The sequence below is a fragment of the Vipera ursinii genome, assembly GCF_947247035.1.
Source record: "Vipera ursinii genome assembly, chromosome: 3".
Lineage (NCBI taxonomy): Eukaryota > Metazoa > Chordata > Lepidosauria > Squamata > Viperidae > Vipera > Vipera ursinii.
In genome coordinates, this window is record NC_139516.1 from 146,507,620 (window position 1) to 146,528,170 (window position 20,551).

The 20,551-nt window shown below is 38.8% G+C and overlaps 1 protein-coding gene across 2 annotated transcripts in view; it reads left to right on the top strand.

Annotated features, from left to right (window-relative positions):
* The window catches only part of HIVEP1 (HIVEP zinc finger 1), an 84,869-nt gene extending 76,302 nt beyond the window's left edge, over positions 1-8,567 (top strand). For both annotated transcript variants that reach the window (XM_083357851.1, XM_083357852.1), the window contains exons 9-10: positions 3,977-4,494; positions 6,475-8,567. In XM_083357851.1, coding sequence (XP_083213977.1) covers positions 3,977-4,494; positions 6,475-7,647 — 1,691 coding nt within the window. In that variant the 3' untranslated portion in view covers positions 7,648-8,567. The remainder of the gene's footprint in view (positions 1-3,976; positions 4,495-6,474) is intronic.
* The last annotated feature ends 11,984 nt before the right edge of the window (positions 8,568-20,551 follow it).

Genomic DNA, 20,551 nt, shown 5'->3' on the forward strand with positions numbered 1-20,551 from the left:
CCTTGGCTCTGGCCCAGGCCCCCATAGGCACCCTTGATGCGAACTATGTAGAGCTGGCCACGCCCACCCAGTAGGCCATATGCACTCTAGCCATGCCCACCCAGTAGGCCACACCCACCCAGGCCATACCCACCCGGCCCGCTAAGGGCAACCGCAATGCTGATGCGGTCCTCAATGAAATTGAGTTTGACACCCCTGTTCTAAGGTTATGACCACCAATTCAAAAATAATAGGCAAACATAAATGGCTAATTTATGTGAGATAGTAGAATTTTGTCAAGCAGAATACAAAATAAAATCAAAAGAATAATTGGTGGCAGGGGGATATAATTGCTAATGGTTTTCTTATTTATAGTTATTAGAAAGATTTAAAATAAAAGAGTATGCTTTTGAACATTGTAAGACTGAGCTTGAAATAGAATTGTGTACAAATGGTGAACATGGAATTGCTAAAATATATAACTTATTGAGATTTGAAACAAAAGAAGAAATGAAAGATATAAGATAAAGTGGGCTAAAAGTTTTGATTATAATATACAGTGCAACAGGAAAATATATGGTTGAAAGGATTGAAATTTACACTATAATTCTAAAGATAATTCTTATAAAATGTACATGTCATCAGAGAAATTGTCTTGAATGTATAAAGGCACTTCAAATATACATTGGAAATGTGAACAACACAAAGAGGTATTTTATCATGCTTGCTGAATGAGGAGGACTAATGATTGATCCTGTCGCGGTGACCCTGCTGTTATGATTTTGCATTCTGGGCACTTGGTGCCTAGCTCATGGTTATGATGTCACAGCAAGCTGCAGTCACATGATTGTAATTTCTGATGTTTTCTGCCAACTTTCCAAAGGCAAAATCAATGGAGAAGTCAGCAAGGTCAGAAGTTGCTTCCACCATTTCTTCACCCCATCTCCACTCTCTGTAGTGACTGCCTGTGGCACTCCCTGCCCCTCTGGTGGAATCTGCACAACAGCCCATGCTTTGTAGCTCCCCTCAGCGGCAACCCCGTCTGGCTATATTCTCCCCCACAGCTTGATTTCCTGTGACTTCTGCCCCTATCCTCACTGAGGTCACGTGAAGTCTTTGCTTAATGCCCCACATAGTTCTAGGGTTACAACAGCGAGCAGGATTGCCACCACTAAGCAATGTGATTACATGTCTGCCCTTTACAGCTGCATCATTTAGGAATGGAAATTCTGGTAACCTGAGGACTTCATGAACGGAGTTCAAATCTTGACCATAAAATTTACTTGATGATTTTTGTTCAGTAACTCTTTCTCTCAGCCTTGAGCTTTCAGAGCAAAGGCAGTAAATAAATAAAAAGAGGAGGAAGAAACATGCCTCTTATGATTTTTATTTTTTTATTTTATTTTAATTCCATTTATATCCCGCCCTTCTCCGAAGACTCAGGGCGGCATACAAGCTTAGCAGTAGCCTTCATTCTATGTATATGCCTGCTTATTAGGGCTTTCACACACATCTTTACATTATTTCAAACTTAAAGGAGCCTGTTTATACCTTTTACCTTGATAGATATATAGAATGTAATGATCTCTTGAACTAAAATGAGCTATCTCTATTATTTGTCAATAGCTTAGATTGATAGACAGCTGCTATGAAAAATGTGCATATACCACAGATTTTTACTTTAGTTTATGAATGGGTATTTCCATAAACAGCCCTCTTCATCCCATATTCATTTGACCCAAGGCCTGAATCTAAACATAAAAATACAGCTTAAAACAAATGAGGTAAATTGGATAAGATTTTCAGGCATAGCGGTCGATTAGCAAATGGTAATATTTTTGGGCTGAGGAAGAACTTATTGGATTAAATAAATACATTTTATTATGCTACAGAAAAAGTTTCCCTTGCTCTTCCACCTCACATACTCCACCCAAGTCATCAAAGAAATGACTTTGAGGAGGAGAAGGAGGGGGAAAGAAGGGAAGAAACAGTTTAAAAGGAGATTTTTCAAGTTCCCTTTCATGAAAATAAGATTTTGTTTTAAAAGATATGGGGAGGAATATAAAAATGCATGACTTCTATAAGGCTAAACAATATACTAACTGGACTTGAGTTGTGGTATTAGTCAATAGTGATAATATTCTGTTAGTTTCTGTCTATACAATTGTACCAGGCAAAGTGAATTGCTATTACATTTAATAAATTTCAGTTGAAAAATTTGATTAAAAAGTATTGAACTATGGTTAGAGTGTGTTCATATTTATGATTTATTTGTGTCAGAGAGCAAGGTAATGGCTCTCTATTGTGTGACCGCAAACTGCGGTCTAAAACTAAAAGAAGAATAAATGTTAAGAACTTGCTTGCTTCTCTTTTTTAAAATTTATTATTAAGCGATACAAACTATTAAGAATTTTGGAGTACAGAGGGATGCTAACAAAATTACTGCCATGAGAAGGAAGATTGTGTAGCGAACTTATCGCTTGTAGAATATGACTAATCAGAAGCAGTACAGAGACAATACAGAGAGAGTACAGAAGTAGGACAGGCTACTCTCATGCATCTTCCCAGCATTTTCAAAAAATGGGATTCTATCTTTCTTTTCTTTTCCTGGGCAGGAAAGCACCCATCTTTTTTAATTGCCAGAAACTGTATATGGGGCAAAGTGAGACCTAGAGGTATTCTTGAAAAATTGTTTTGGCTGGAAGCTGGTGCTTTACATTGTCACATTATTATTAGTTATAATTAGTTATTTCTTTTCCTCATCCATCACATCTATAATCATTAAACTATTGTAAAGTAAAGGTAAAGGTTCCCCCGCACATGCGTGCTAATCGTTTCCGACTCTAGGGGCCGGTGCTCATCTCCGTTTCAAATCCGAAGAGCCAGCGCTTGTCCGAGGATGTTTCCATGGTCATGTGGCCGGCATGACTAGATGCCAAAGGCGCATGGAACGCTGTTACCTTCCCACCTTCTCACCCTATTTTTCTACTTGCATTTTTATATGCTTTGGAACTGCTAGGTTGGCAGAAGCTGGGACGAGTAACAGGCGCTCACTCTGTTATGCAACACTCGGGATTCGACCCGCCAAACTGCTGACCATCTGATCGACAAGCTCAGTAGCCTAACCCACGGAGCCACCGCGTCCCTAAATTATTGTACATATACTTAACTAATATAGCCTGCTCTCCTTTTATACTACTGATGTGAATTTGACACTAACAAGATACATATACTATGCTATGATTGCCTGCCCAATTCCACTAAAAGACCCTTGTGGATGAAAGAATTGCAAAGAATTATGCAATTCCTGGCCCCTGTGTGTTCTAAAGAGTCTTTTGCTCTTTGTATTGGAAGCCCTGCATTGCTCTAATAAAAAACCTCTGACTACTGTATAATACCTCATCAGCCATCTTGTAGGAGCATTCTCCATAATTTTAACAAAATGAACCATGATCCTTAAATAAAAAAAATCAAATCAACTGAAATAAAGTAAAAAAGGTGGATTATTAAAAAAAATTAACATTGAGCTTCTGCACTGAAAAAGACTACCGTGGCTATCTCTTTGAAAACTGTTAAAAAGACACTGGCTATCCATCTGTTACATTGCATAAAGTTGGCTTTTATAGGGCTTTATTAAATCTTAGTAATGTCTTAGTGTGTGTACAAGTGGTTAGTTGATTAAAACTGAAATGTGCTGTATCTGAGTGGGGATATATTACATGTCCAAATACTGCCCCTTATTTATTTTTTTTAAAAAAAGTCTGAATGCTTCTTCCATAAACAGCACATTTTTCACCACTTATGGAATCAACCAGTGCAAAGTGCTACTTTTTGGCTGGGGTGGATGGGAGGTTTCAAATGGATTTCTGTATATACTGTACTTCCATTTACTTGCATGAAGTTAATGTTCAAGGAAAATAAAGTAAATGCAATGCAAAGAATCTCCTTTGAACTGCTGGGCTGTTAGAGAGGAATTTAATTTTGTTCTCTTTCATAGGTGAGAAGCAACGTCTAAATTATGAGCAGTCTGGATTTGATCCAGAGGACTCAGATGGGCCAGAAGATGAAGACAATGAAAACGAAGATGATGACGAAGATAGCCAAGCCGAATCAGTTTTATCTGCGACTCCCTCTGTTTCAGCCAGTCCACAGCATCACCCCTCAAGAAATGCTTCTCATGAGGTTTCAAGTGCTGATGAAGAAAGTAGACTTTTGGACTGTTTTGCTGGGGTTCACACAGACTCTGCGGATGGCCTGCCAAAAGCACTTCTCACAAAAATGACAGTACTTAGTACAGTGCAGTCGGACTGCAGGAACTCAGGGCCATCAGCAGCAGCTATATCCAGAGAAGCAAAAAAGGAAAGCATGCAAGACAGAGAAACAAGCACAGAGCCCGCTGGGTCTTCAGAAACATTTCACACGTCACCATGTCATCAGATGTACGTGGATTTCCCAGATACAAAAGAAGTCTTAGGAAGCACTTCTCCTTCTATTAGTGCTACATCGACTTTGAAGGTGAGAGGAAAGAGGGTTGTTGTTTTTTTAATTGCAGAATTTATTGCAGAGAAAACAGGCAGTGCTTATTGTTTTATTGGCAAAATAATGCTTTTCTGGGAGATAGGTATTAATCATGCTGACCCGGGCATTTTCAGAAAATGAGTCACTACCAAATTGGAAAATTAGATTGCATGTTGTGCACCTTTGTTGCAATGAATTGTATGGGATTTGTTTTTGAAAACGTTACACTGATACAACTTGCACCCATACTTTAAGGGCTGAATTGAGGAGAATGGAAGTTCCCAAGTTATATCCATCAGATGTACAGAAATTCTTGTTTCCAGTTTTTCTGTCCAACCTGGTTGAGGAATTTGAAAACGTAGGATTGAAGCATTCTAGTTTCAGTATTCGCATTAAAGTTGTTTTTGTGTAGTCCAGCTGAGCACTAAGATGCATATCACACTCTGGACTTGCTATATTCTACTTGCCTGGATGTGAGTGATTTTGTATTGGGGAAAACAGTGGGGGTCTGTTATGGTTTAAAACAGAAATTGGTTCTTTTTGCAAAGTAGTGGATCAATTAAAACCAATCTGATGTATTCCAACTACTTTGAGCTTCACTGCTGTTTATGTCTAAACTTTAGTCTAACCATGCAATGGTGTACAAAGGAGGACTAAAGACGCATTTGCCAAATACTGCAGGCTAAGCCCACTTTAGTTCCCTGTTTTTCAGAAGGAACTGAAAAGCATTTGATATAAGATTCATGGTAACTGTGATCAGAGTTGCAGAAGTTCATTATTTTACTTATTTTGTGACAGTATTAATAATAGCAAGCTTCCATGTTAAGTTCTCTGAAGTGCTATCTAGACCGGCTTTATATCAGATTTGGTTATTGTGAACTGAAGATTCGGCCACTATGTTGGATGAATTGTCAACGCATATTTCTTGATTTTGCTCCATTTTGGATTTTAACAGCATTTTGAAAGAGATTAAGCACCTCCTCAACTCACCTAGACATGTGTTTTCCTGCCCTCTTCAAGATAACAAATCTTGCAGGTCCTTCTTAAGAAGCCTTTGGACTGTGAATACAAAAGAAAAAAGAAAAAAGAAATCTGTCACCCAGTTGCTAATGACCATTTTAGCAAGATGCTTTAAAATAAGTCGGTATCCGATATTTGTGTGCAATTCAATGTTATCATCTTTAGTGCCCTTCATGGCACAGGGGCAATTTATTTCCCAGATAAGATTTTATCCATTGGGATCTGGGAAACATGCCCTCACTGTTGTGGTGCTACCCTCTTTGGATGAAATTTCTCAAGCGATCCACGTGGTTCCCACCTTGATGATGTTCTATAACTCGGTTGATCTCCAAGGCCTTAGGGTAGGGTGGTCATAGAGGACTTTCAGTTATGTTTATGGAAAGTGGCTTGCCTGGACATAGATGAACATTTTGTTATTGTTTTCTATTTATCTGAAGTTAAGCTGCCCAGAGTTATTCTGAAGTCAGTTCGCCTCTAGATTTAATAAATAAAACTGTTCTTCTTCTTATTTATTTTATTTATTTATTTTATTTAGATTTATATACCGCCCTTTCCCGAAGGACTCAGGGCGGTTTACAGGGCATTTAAAAAACAGTCAATACAAATTATTACTGATTACATTGTTTACTGAGCCCATTTTAAATCCTTACTTGGCCTGATTTTAACATTAAAATGTTTATTTTTAGGTTTGGATAGTTGTTGGGCAGTTGTTCTGTTCAATTCCATGACATTTTCCACCTTGGATATGCCGTTGTCCCTAGTAGAGAAGCCAACTTCATTTAAATTACATCAGCAGAGCGAGATTTAATTGAAGTTCTCATGTTGTGATTGTTTTGGTTTCTAAATGCTTGAACAGTGCTACAATCCATGCATTTCAGCCTAAGAAGGAACTAGCAGATGCATATTTCAGAACTATTACCATATTCCCTTTCTCATGCTTTCTCTTTTTTTGTGCAGAGCACAGCTTCTTCTAGACTTCCTTCTGTACCCATAGACCAGAGTACACAAACTACAGTTGTCGTTCCTTCAGTGGCATCCCCTTTTGGGGAGATCCAAGAGCAAAAGCATGGAGAACAACAACACACCATGAAATTATCACCTCCGCAGACTCATCTGTTTAGCCACCTGCCTTTGCATTCTCAACAGCAAAACAAGAGTCACTATGGAGTGGTTCCAATGGGGGGGATCCACGTGGTACCTGCTGGCTTAGCCACATACTCTACTTTTTTACCCATTCCAGCTGGGCCAGTACAGCTCACTATTCCTGCTGTCAGTGTGATCCACAGAACTACAAGTGCTCTTGGCGATCCAGCCTGTGCAGTCTCCAGCACTGCCAATCACCTTGGTATAGCAGAAGTGAACAGTGTGGTTCCCTGTATCCCTATAGGCCAAATTAATGTGCCAGGCATCCAGAGTCTGAGTGCACCAGCCCTGCAGCCTCTTCCATCCCTGAGCATGGAAACGGTGAATATCTTAGGCCTGGCCGGCACCAGCCTTGCACCACAGATACATCATTCGGGATTAACGCTCAATGCCGTAGGGTTACAAGTGTTGACTGCAAGCACTTCCTCTCAGCGCATCTCTAGTCCTCAGGCACACATTCCAGGCCTGCAAATATTGAATATAGCACTGCCAACTTTAGCTCCTCCGGTGAGCCCTAAGACTGCAGATGATCAGGGGATTGTAGAACCACCAGCCTCCAGAAACAACCCTTGTGAAACGGTCCAAGACCAGGGTTCTGGAAACTTAGCTACTCCGGACCCTGCTCAGATTGCCAGTGCTCTATCTTCTCAGAAGGCACCTGCCGACAAGCGGTACAGCATCGAGAATCGATTGGAAGTGGCCCCTGCAAGGGACTATCGACGGCATGATATCCCGGATAATCCGGACTCTGAAAGTTCTGACTCAGAGAGTCCCAAAAAACCAAAGTGCAATATTAGTGCTATTCAGGTGGGACAGCCTTCTGGGTCAGAGCCTCCTGCAAAAGTGAATTCAGACATTTTATCCAGTTCCCCCAGACATCAGATGGTCCCTCAGGATAAAGAATTCCATCAGCCAAAAAGGCTGCCAAAGGTGGACTTGAGTGATGGCAGCAGCGATGATGAGGACAGACTAGTAATTGCAACCTAGGGTGTTTTGGTTTCATGTTGGGTTGTGTGTGGGATTGCGGATGTTTTGTTTTGTGTGTATGTTTTTTTTAAAGTAACACTTACTAGGTTTCTTTGCAAACCTCCCTTTTACTTAAAGCACATATTTTCTGACACAAACTCATTACTAATCTTTGTGCAATCATGAACTCTTGACCAATAATTGTTGTTTCTTGTCAGCTCCGGCCATTTTTTTGTACATGTTGTATAGACAATTGTGCCTTTTTTGTGTTTTATGTTTAGAAAACTGTACAGATGGTCAAAATTATATATTATATGTACATTAAACCTGAGTAGTTACTTTTGTTTCGTAAGTAAAAAAAATCTCATGTCAAATGAAATGATTAAATTATATGTTGCACTGTTAAATGTAAATTTTTATGGCTGTGGGGCGAAGTTTGTATGTACAGATTCAGTTATGTACAATTCCATATTTATTGTACCCATATTAGTCTGGGGGGAGGGAAAAAGTTCTGTCCATTTTTCTCATGTATGACATTAGCTTTACACTTAAAACAAAAATCCTGTATCTGTGTTATTGAACTAGTTCAGTAAAATTTTTGTTTACTGACTTTACTACTGGCTTAAGTTGTACCTCTTTCTAAATGAACCAACAAGAAAGAACAACTTTATTCTGTGATGATAATGATGATGACAAAAACATTAAAATTGTAAATACATTGCTAATAACCTCTCCCTTGTTCCTCTCTATCCTGTCCAATTAGTTTTTTAGGAGAGTTACTGAAAAAGTGATATATTCTTTTGTTTAGCAGTATTGTAAAAAGAACTTCCAGAATGTGGAGTTTTTTTCTTGTTTCAATAGATTTTTTTTATATTCTCAGAAAGCAACTTTGCTTTTTTTTTTTGTTGTTGTTGTTAAAGTCCTTTATTAAAAGAAAAACAAATGAAGGAAGGCTCATGCTATTTCTTGTTAAGTTTGGCTATTTTATTAAAGTCAGGCTGCCACAGAATTAAATATAGTTACCTTTATGACAGTGGAAAACCCTTCAGGCTACTTTTTATTGTTTACTGAAAAGCAAGCATAAAGCCTTGCTTTATGCAATAGCAATGTTGAAAAAAGGTCCTTCTGTTGTTTCCATTTTTAACCAAGTTAAGATTTAAATGCTACAGTAGCTGTTCATTTCTGTTATAATTTTAAGTTATACTTGCTCTGTAGCTTTCTTGCATAAGATGAGGATTCTAGAGCAAGGGGTCCCCAACCCCGGGCTGTAAACTGGTCCGCAGAAGTGAACAAAGCTCCGTCTGTGTATGCATGGGATCCAGGCAGTTTTTTCAATCCATGGGAAAACCATCCTCCATAGAACCAGTCTCTGAGGTCCAAAAGGTTGGGGGGGGGCCACTGTTTTAGAGTATATCTTTAAAATAGATGTGTTTCCTTCAGTAAGGCAAGACAGCAAGTAACATGGGTGTCACCTGTTTCTTATCTTTGAAGGATTGGACAGTGTTGAATCATACAACAGATGTATAGATTTCCAGGGGGAATCACATCCTATACAATCCTAGTCCATAACTAGATATGAGAAGTAGGAGTTCATATTTAAAGGCAACATTCTTAATACTAAGGGGAGGAGGGGATAGAATAGACAATTTGCCTTTGACTTTATTTGCCTTAGAATGCACAATTCCTGGTCACATATCCTGGAAAAGAAAAGAAAACTTCATTGCTTGCTGAAAATAATACCCCTTGCATTATTAAGATGACAAGAAGTGGATTGTATGCTTATATATAAGCCACTGGAATTTTCGTAAATGTTGATTAACACTGTACCTTCTTAAAGTGGTAGCACAGAATAAGCTTGACTAGAGGAAGAAACATATGGCAATAACAATGCTAACATTTCAGTGGAAAACTCAGCCTAATCTGCTGTTTCATATGATGTCAGTGGATTATATGATTACCTTTCAGAACACTGTTGAGCAGACTTCCAAAATCCTGCAAGAGATCAAGCATAAAGTGACTTGATTTTCTTGCCAGACTCTTGAAACGTTGCTGAAGGTTGTCTAGGCCAGGGGTCCCCAACTCCCGGTCCATGGACCAGTACTGGACCGCAACATGCCAGCAACTGGACCCCACAAACAAGCAAAGCCCCATCCGCAGGATGCAGTCAGCACACAAAACCACGCCCCCTCTGGTCCACAGAAAAACCTCTCCATGTAACCAGTCCCTGGTGCCCAAAAGGTTGGGGATCTCTGGTCTAGGCAGCAGAGATCTAATGTTGAGTAGAAGCTGTAAGGAAATCATGCTGTAGTTTAAGACACTTAACATTCAGATAAACCTATATTTAACAATATGAAAGACTGTTAGCAAGGACCATTAGATCACTATGGTTTATCCATACAGAATACTATTCTAGCCACTTTAAAATTCCCCTGAAGCCAACGAAACAATTCTGCATTCCTGAAGTTCAGTCAGGGAAGCAAAACCTTGCATTCAGATGAGCTAATTAACCAGGCATGTTTAGCTTTATTTTGTTAGACAAGGTTTGTTTTGCCCAAAGAGGTCAAATGTTAAAACAGACTTGTTTGATTTGCCACCAAACTGTCAAGGAGGTTTGTGTGAAGTTTCTTGCATCCAGAAAAAAGCTGCTCTTGACATAGTGTCTGATTTAAACACTGGCGAGCAGTTTTATGAAAATGGTTATTGAAGTTGCATGCCTGCTGAGTTTTGTGATAATTTTGAACTGTAAGGTTTACAATGTCATATGCTGAAATTCAAAAGTAATTCAGTGCTATCCCCCCAAAATTGGATTTGTCCATTCTCTTTTCTATCACCAATAAGTTCAACGGCTGAGTAGGAACATGAAACTAGATTTTCCTAGCCCAACACTCTCCCTATGGTTACACACATTTCTCCAAACTATCTAATGTCATCCAAATGCCTCATCAAATTTTTTTCAGAGCAAATGCTTACTAAAAGGAGTGCTATAGTAGCCATTTTTATGAAAATGTATTCTTTTTAATAAAGTTGTCTGTAAACTTCACAATCAAATGAATCCAAAATCCCTTATGAACTCGCTGTGAATTGCAAGCTGAATCACTTAAATTTTTGGAATGTGATTATGTTTTATTTTTTTTCAAAGCACAATGAGATATCCCAGCCAGAAATGATAATACAATACAAAATTGGGATCCATTTTTTTGAGTATGATTAGGAGATTTTCCCATCAGGAATTATTTGGAAACCAATAGACATGTCAGTGTTTCCAATAATGATCTAAACCAGAAGGGATTTCCTATTTATATGATCAGATTTATTGTGCAAGCCTATAGGTTTCAATTAAAGATATTGTCATGGTTTTTTTATGCCATTCTCTCAAATCAGCACCATAGTCCTGCATTCTTAAACTGCTGAGTCAATTTACTTAAGATAGAGCTTAAGAGGGGTTAGATTTCTCTCCTCATCCCAGTGATTCATCTCTCTCATTTTGCCATAAATGCACAAGTTCTATCACAGCTGGCTTTAGTAGAGCAGAGCGAAGTTTCATGTAATTTTTTTTCTTATTGCAAGGATTGAGTTTTATTAAAATCATCAAAAAGGCACTTTTCAAAGACCAGGACAGAGCATTGGATAGAGCAGCGTTTCCCAACCTTAGGAACTTGAAGATGCGTGGACTTCAACTCCCAGAATTCCCCAGCCAGCTGGCTGGGGAATTCTGGGAGTTGAAGTCCACGCATCTTCAAGTTCCTAAGGTTGGGAAACGCTGGGTTAGAGCATCCTTATTTATATTCTTCAATTCATCAGCTGGATGTTTTCTGTAAGATGAGGTTGGTGACACTGGTAATTATGCCAGTAAGTATGGCAAGTATGAATACAGCCATTTATTCTCAGCTGAGATGATGAACTGACTAAGTTGGGAATAGTGTCTGCTAGTAAGCCCTTGTCCCTTTAATAGTGACTTAATAGGAATATAAACTATGAGCCGTGGTGGTGCAGTGGTTAGAATGTAGTACTGCAGACTACCTCTGCTGATTGCCAGCTGCCAGCAGTTCAATTCTCACCGGCTCAAGGTTGACTCAGCCTTCCATCCTTCAGAGGTCATTAAAATGAGGACCCAGATTGTTGGGTCAACAATAGCCTGCTTAGAGAGGGCTATAAAGCACTGTGAAGCAGTATATATAAGTCTAAGTGCTATTGCTATAATCATACAATATGGAGAGGGAAAAAGGATCAAAGTCTGCAAGCAGACCAAATTATCTCATACCATATTTGGAGAAGGGATAAGATTGCACCTGGGACAGAAAAAGTTACCCACCCTTCCCTAACATTGCAACTCCATCAGGTGATTCCTCTTTCCATGCACAGTAGCATTTAGAAAAAAAAACTTCTGTTCAAAATCAGGTTTGCCGATTACAAACTAACGTGCCTATAGTTTCTATGAGTGTAAGGTGGTTGCCTTTCCCAGCTGGCACCTGCCAAATGCATTAGGACTTAGAATGGTTAGAAGAGTGGTGTTTACACATCTGGATGGTGCCAGGTGGGGATGCTGATTTTGGGATTGAAATTTGTGCTCTCCTGACTCCATTCAATGTACCATTCCTTAATTCACACATAACCTTTCTTCTTAAGAGATTATCCAAGATAGTTAATAGTAATAATAATAAAAAAGAAGAAAGTGTAGATAATTGATACAGCAGTAAAAGGGGGTAGTCAAATAGAAGACAAAGAATTGGAGATAACCACAAAGTATCAAGAGCTGAAAATCTTAACTGAAAGATAATGGGATATATTGGCTATGGCGGTCCCAGTGGTTATCAGCACACTGGGTGCCATACCAAAAAGTTGTGGATGCTGCTTAGAAAATCTGTGCATTGACAAAATTTCCATCTGTTAGTTGCAAAAGACCACGCGGCGTGGAACTGCACATATACCATGCCGATACATTACAACATCCTAGATTCTTGGGAAGAATGCAACATGTACGAAGGCCAACTCTAGCTAAAGGACTGGCAGCAGTGACATCAGATTGTTGAGAATGGATAATAACAATAAAACACTCAAAGATACTTAGTTTTTGAGAGGCTATTTCTGCCTTCTGGCAAACACAATGTATCAGATAGTTGGCTGATCAGAAAAGACATGAGCAATCGATTCCTTGAAAAACACACAAAAAACTTCAGCTACATGCTGACTTTAGAGCAATCGGTAGTAATAAATGTTTTGGTTTCATTTCATCAGATTCACTACAACTGCTAGCATGTAATTTATTGCTTGCAAAGTGCAAGGGAGCCAAAATAGAGCTGAAACACTGAAGGCTACTTTAGAAGCATACCAGGTCAAAAAACAAATCGAGACAAGGAAGGGCTTGTCCCCCTTTCAGAGGGATTAAAAGGTCAAAGGCCTGGCATAGAAAAGCAGGGCAAAATCCCACACAAAACCCTGACTGCAAGACCCACCTAATAAGCAGATTGCTTAGCCCTCCCCACCAGTACAAAAAAAAATGCCTTTACCTCTCTTGATGATACATCTCTCAGCAGACAATGTCTGTTCTTGCACTACATTGTGGCCCTCTTCGACGCTTGAAGACTGTCAATTTTTTATTGAGATTTATTGGCTTTTGGGGGGTTGCTCCTCTGCACTCAGCAGAAATGGTCATTAATGGTCTACCATATCCCAAAGTTTGCACTTTTAAAATTTAACTTAATGATCAGCTTTTATTTGCAGATGTCTTCCTGAATGGCATTGTGTCTATTCTTGGACAGCACAATATTGCTTCCTTAGCAATCAAACTGTAAATCCCTAAACTGAAAAGTTGAAGGCTTGGAATTCTTCCCAAATGTTTTTTTTTAACCCAACCCCAGTGGATTTCATATCCTGAAGAAGACTTCTCCTCTGGTACTGATAGCATAATCCTATATATGCCTATTCAGACGTAAATCCATTAAATTCAATGGGAATTACTCCCAGGCGAGTGGAATATAGGACTGCAGTTTAATTTGCAACTTTATCTTCTTTGCAACTGCTAATCAGTAGCGATAAGGAGATACTTTCATTAAGAGCTTGAATCTCAAATAATTTGTGATAGTATGGCTGATTTGAATGCTCACAAGCGGGAGAGTTGTATCTAAGCAACAGAGCACATCGTTATTTAGTATATATGCTAATAATCCACCTGGCTCATTTCCTTAAAAAAATCTATTTAGTGCAGAGCAAATTTAATTAGCCATTAAAGAGCAAAATTCAAAGGAAAATAATTAATCTTAATATGGCAATATCTTGTAAGATGCCTCTCAGAACAAAAAACTCAACAGATTTTAGAAAATGGTTTTATCCAACAGATCTTACCTACGCACACAATACATCTTACCTCCAATATTGTATCTATGATAGCTTCCACCCCACATCCATTGTCCATACAATCTGAGCATCTATAGCAGGGATGTCCAACCTTGGCTTGTGGACTTCAACTCCCACAATTCTTCAGCCAACATGGCTGGCTAGGGAATTCTGGGAGTTGAAGTCCACAAGTCTTAAAATTGCCAAGGTTTGACACCCATGACCTATATAGCGAAAGAGCCTTTGCAAGGACATTTATTTACAAATGTCCCTACATGCATGAAACAGAACTCTTGGTTCTTATCCCTATGGAAGCTGCTAACTGCTAAGCTTGTAAGCCGCCCTGAGTCTTCGGAGAAGAACGGGATATAAATGGAATTTTAAAAAAAATAATTATGCCTCTGCTTTAGATGTTTATGTTGTATGGAAGATACTGCAATGTATCTGTTAGACAGAGAAGCCTAGTTTCAATAGATTTATATTAAGCCTAATATAAATGTGCTGGTATGTTTCAGATGCAGTGAAAGTCATGAGATAAAATACCGTAGCTATTACGAATCCTTTTACATTTTTACTGACCTATTGAAGATCAGGACTTTATTTTGTATCACGTTCATATGGACTCACATACCCCACTAAACCATAACATAGTGGTTTGTATTTACCTTAGAGCAAAATGTGGGGACGCTGATATTGTGATTCTTCAACTACGGCTTATGGCTTAGTGTTATATAAAAACTAGTGTTAAGCTAGTGTTAACATATTTGAGCCATACTTTTTAAGTCAAGTTCAAGCTTAGTATGATCTATGAACCAAAATATAAGATAACAGGGAAGTGATAAGCATGTGTATATTTGGGTGTAGCTTTTTTCTGCTGGCTAAGCTGCATTCCTCAGTACATAGGTTCTTGGATGCAAGTTTGAGTTTTTGGAACTACCTTATCTCTTAGCAAGGTGAAGCTCAGTGACCTTCAAACCAACCAAAATTCTGGATGGAATTTTGTTCAAGCCTGGAACTTACTACCTTTGCAGCTTTTATCTAATCATCCATTTCCAATCTAAACCCACATCTCAGGGTAAAATTGATGTAATGGTAAAGTGGAAAGTTGATAGGACCTTCTACGATGCCCTGAACTCCATGAAGGAAAGGAAAAGTGCACCTATAATCAATAAATCAGTGAGAATTTCTGCACAGTGAGAGATACCTCTGCTATTGTTGGAAGGGAAAATATATTATCTTGGAAGATCCCTGAAACAACCAGTCTCGTTGTGCTATTGCGGTCACAGTAACACTGTGTATAAAATATTTCTCCTGGTCCCTCTAATAATAGTAGTATCATCTCCTTCCTCCAACTCAAAGCGCAAGAGGGCTGTTTTTAGTGTTGCAAAAATATTTTTTTCCTATTTTTAGAACACTCCTTTGAGATAGGCTAGACCGGAATATTGTTGTGTGGTTCATACAACATGAAGCCATTAAGCCTAATATGGTTGGCTTGCTTTCAGCTTGACATGACCTCTCATTAGTATTTAACACTATGTGCAAACCATGCCATGATGCCTTGTTCAACAAACGTGTTTTAAAAACTCCTGCCTTGGTACAACACAGTGTTACCACTGATTAGCTTAACATCTCCTAATGATCCTCATTGCTCAGCGGAAATTTAAAAGAATGTCTGCAAAGCTCTGTTCCTGGTTCTCTAAAATTGATTGTGTCTTCAAGTTGTATCGACTCCTTTGGCTTAATTATCCCACCTTATTTTTATATGGAGGAAGCAGGAAGGTTGATTTTTTGTTCCACTACTAAAAGCATTGCAAAAAAAAAAAAGTTACCGCTGACTACTACTAAACTCTACTTTGCATTTTACTCCATTCCAGGTTTTTTTTGTTTTTACTACTATAAAAATGTAGAGTGCAGCACCATCTTGTGGCTTGATTCTTCTACTAAAGCAATACCATTGCTAGAGAAGAACCAGTCTTTTCAAGGAACAACTCATACCTGGGATCAGCGCTAGAAAAATGTGGCACAAGATAAGGATGGATTGTGTACTTCTTATATAATCCTATCTGCCTGTTCAGGAGGAAGACAGACATTAGCATTCATTCCCAGATAAAGAGGTAATTTTCCCCCAGTGTGATACTCCCAACCCCCAGTGTAGATTGCAGCTTCCCAGGTGACACATCTCCTGCCTAACAAGGCAACTGAATGCATTTCTTACCTTGTTTTCTTGAATCCTACATTTTGAAGAACCTAGCAAAGGCTTGTCATCAAGGCAGGATCTGAAGAAGAAGAGCACACATCTACCACCCTGTTGCTAAGTCGATCTAGATTTGGGATCCCAAAGGTGCTTTTTCCATAAGGCGATTGAACTTTCTTGGGTTTTTTTTTTCTTTGAAAACATTTCGCTTCTCATCCAAGAAGCTTATTCAGTTCAATCATTTTCAAAGAAAAAACAAGAAGGAAGTCGAGGTTGCTTTTGGAAAAAGCACCTTTGGGACAACTACGACTTGAATGATTGAGAATATCCATAGATATCTAGACTTGGAGCATTTATTTAGTGTTGACGTTGATAGAATATAGACATTCAGTGAAATAGAACAGATCATAAATAGGAACACCTTAAAAAGACAAATCAACAACAGCAGCAGCAGCTGTGCAATGTAATCCAAATCACTCAGATCCGACACAAACTCAGGGGGACAGGTTGGTCCACTCTCAGAAGTTGTGTTTCAGTGGAAGAAAGCATGTAGGTCAAATTCACTATGGAAGAATGACAAGGTGCCAATTAATACAATCTCCATTATAATGCGAAGGTCCAAAAGTCCTACCTGATAAAGTCACATGGGCTTATAATTTAATATTTGGTCACCAGGCAAGGCCAACACCTGTGCATTTTTTTTCTTCATGTCATGACATTTATTTCCCCAAATAGATCCAAACCCAATTGCTGCTGGACAGATAAATAGGGTAGAATATCCTGTTTTCAGTATGGTCACTAGTCATCCATAGAGTTTTAAATGTAGAAAAAAAAATAGGTGTTTGAAAGCTTCCATCATACAAAGGGCTATTACCATTATTATTACTGTAAAAATATAGTATTATGCAGTATATAATACAGTACAGTGCCTACTGAATTAGTTCGCATTTTCTCCCAAATTTCATTACTGAATGCCCTCTATGCAGGTTCAGAAATTGTGGGTTGTTTACCATTTCACAGTTTTGTAGGAAAATACTCTTAAGAACTAATGTATTTTTTTACAAAACCCTTCCCTTACGATAGCTAGGAGCAAAATCCAAGCATTCATTCTTTGCTGATTTGATTTGATTCTGGCTGAGTGGATTCCTTCCTCTTTCAATAGTGCCACTTCTTTAATCACAACCCTTGATGGAGAGCTGCCCAGGTCCTCTCAAATTTTGAAATCAATTCCTTTTAATATATGGCAACAAATCTGAAACAGGCAACAAAGCCAAAACTCATTCTATTTGATAGCTCATTCAAACTCATTACCAAATGAATCTGATTAAGGCAGTGGACAGGAGCAAAGTAATAAAGAAAATAACTAGGGCAATTTGGGGAATGTGTTATAGGCCATGTTAATAAATCCAACACCACTGTACAAGAGTTTAGTCCTCAGGGATATTGAATTATGGCTTATATCCTGATTCATAATGTTTGCTTAAGTCTGCATAATACGTTTAACCAAACAAGTTGAAAGACTTAGTTGCTGCATTTGTACAATGTGGAAAATTTGGATAGCATTGACTTGTTTATTTGTCTGTCTCTTAACATCTGTTTGGTTGGTTAATTGTTCAGCGTTTTGAGCAAACCCAGAAAACATCACCAGGCTAAGCATCCTGTGTGGACATAGCCTATTTTTCTGCTTTCACAGGACCTTCTTCATCAGAATGAGCAGCTTCCTCCAGCAATGATGGGGAAATTGCAAGTATTGACCTCTTAACTGCTAGACACCAATTCAGCAGCACTGGAAACATCAGTGATTTTATTTCCAAAACCAGGTGAAAAATGGGCAGGCAAACTATGCGCATCCTATCCCATCCTCCCCCATGGGTGGAACTACTCAAGAGCTCAATCATTTTCTCTTTTTCTCTCTCTCATCTGTGGTCCTAAAGGAATGCAGCTGGGTTTGGAGATATCATCCTGGAATGTATGTGTGGGAAGAAACATCCTCACTGGCAATCAAACACAATATTGTATCTGGATTTTTTTAAAAAAAGGTTGAGCAGATACATTCATAACAGCATGTTTTATCAGTGCATTCATATGTCTTGGGGTTACAGGGGTGGGGAGTCCTTGAAAATGCACTTCCTTTTTTTTCTTTTATTATTACTTTTTCCAACACAATTTGTATCTGGTGACCATTTAAGCATCACCAGAAGAGCATCACTAGAAACTAGAAGAAGCATTTCACAAAAGCAATGCATGCTAAATTATAGGTATACATGGACATGTGGATGCAATTCCATAATCTAAATAGAACTGTAATCTAGCTATCCACAGTCAGTTGGACTAAAACTGTTAGAGGTGAGCAGTTCAGTCAGAACCTAAGTGATTGCTATGGTATTGGTGAAAAGCATGATTCCTATTTTTCCTTATTACAGTTCTGAACCTTTACCTTGGAGTTGGCTGGGACAGCCTTTCAGAAAGTAGAATAGGGGTGTCCAATCCTGGCAACTTTAAGGCTTGTGGACTACACCTCCCAAAATTCCCCAGTGATAGCTGGGGAATTCTGGAAGTTGAATTCCACAAGTCTTAAAGTTGCCAAGGTTGGACACCCCTGAAGTAGACTGTCTTATGTAAAATATGTCACATAACTCCCTTAGGTTACAAACCAGTAGCTATCATAGCATGGAACACAATGAAACATACTTCTCAGTAAACATGTCTAGGGTCACATTGTTAGCCCCTCAGCATGCCTGCCTGTTAACTTAATTTTTAACAAGGAAGACATGAGATCAAAGATGTATTTTGTATGCTTCTGTGTCATACAATGCAAAATACAAAATTATGTCGGAAGCATTGATGCGCTTTGGTGGCGGAAGAATCAATGGGTGACATCACCATTGCCCGAAGTTGGGGGCTCCTTTCATATCTCCATTAAGTTGCTCAGTGAAGAGGTACTCCTCTATCCACTCGCGATAACATGCTTTCGTGGAGTGAGTGACAGAAGGCCATCCCACCATGTGGCGGCAACCGGGTCTCAAACACGAGACTGCTAATGGACACACCACCGTCCTAACCACGTGAGCCACCATGGCCCAACTATTTGTAAATACAAAGAACCCTTGCTATTGGGAAATATTGAAGTGATGATAAAACAATGTGTTCTATATTCAAATGGATGATTCTAGAGAAAGATGTACTACAGCCAACTATCTCACTAGGCTTGGCAGCTGAACGTCAGAGAAGAACAGTTACACGTATAAACAAACAAAGTCATTTGGAAAGGAGAGTTTCAGTGCCCATTGAGATCCTATGGGCTCATTATGGTACTGAACCCATAGCTTATGTATTATTGCACTGTTTATTAGATTAGAAATGATCACGCTTCTGTTTCTAGGAAGGAACCAGAAGACCTACTGTTCTTATTAAGAGATCCATGCCCAGAAAAAAAACCCCAGGAAAATTGAAGAAATCGTGCCCAAATATACTTAATGTGAGCTCTCTCTGTGTGCTCTCTCTGTATGTTGTGTGTGCATGTGTGTTTCTGGGTGTATATACACACAAATTCTATAAGTGTTATTTCTCTGGCCTTTTTTGTACAGATGAAAGATCATAATCACTTAGTTACTAAATGCATTTTTAAAAAGTGTGTCAGTTGTCTTTTTACTCTAGTGAGCATTGAATAATTGACCATCTCAGTTGAATAGCAATGCCACAATCATGGAAAACTTTGTACTTTGTCTGTGTGAACTTACCACTGCATCTTTAGGAGAAGATTCAGTAGATATAAGGAACAGACAATTTTCCCGTTCTGCACAGACCATACTGTAGCTTGCCTTTGCGTGACACACCGAATCACAAGTTGGCCTGCTGCATTTTAGCCTAGTAGTGCATCGTGTTAAACTAAGCCATGCAATAAATATATGATTCCTTATGTTTTGCAAAACCAAAAAAATTGGGTTGAATAAACCATGGGCAGATATGTTGTGCAGAGTTATAATTATAAAATTGCCTTTGATTTAGGATGCTAGTTTGCCACTAAGTAAACTGCTGTTTTATTAATATAGTTTAGCGACATTCCAGATTTGTTATAATTTGCTTTGAATTTTTCTATACAGCTATGAAGTGCCTTGAGTGTGATCATATAGTACAGGGATCTTCAAACTTGGCCCTTTTATGACTTGTGGACTTCAACTCCCAGAATTCCTCAGCCAGGCACACTGGCTGAGGAATTCTGGGAGTTGAAGTCCACAAGTCATAAAAGGGCCAAGTTTGAAGACCCCTGACCTAGTAGCAAGATAAGTGTAAATTAGTGAACTAAGCACTGAGGCTGGAATATATTTCAGTGATTTATTGGACAAGTGTCCACAAATATGCCTGAAGTAAGAGATTTCCCCCCCTCTTGCATCTTTT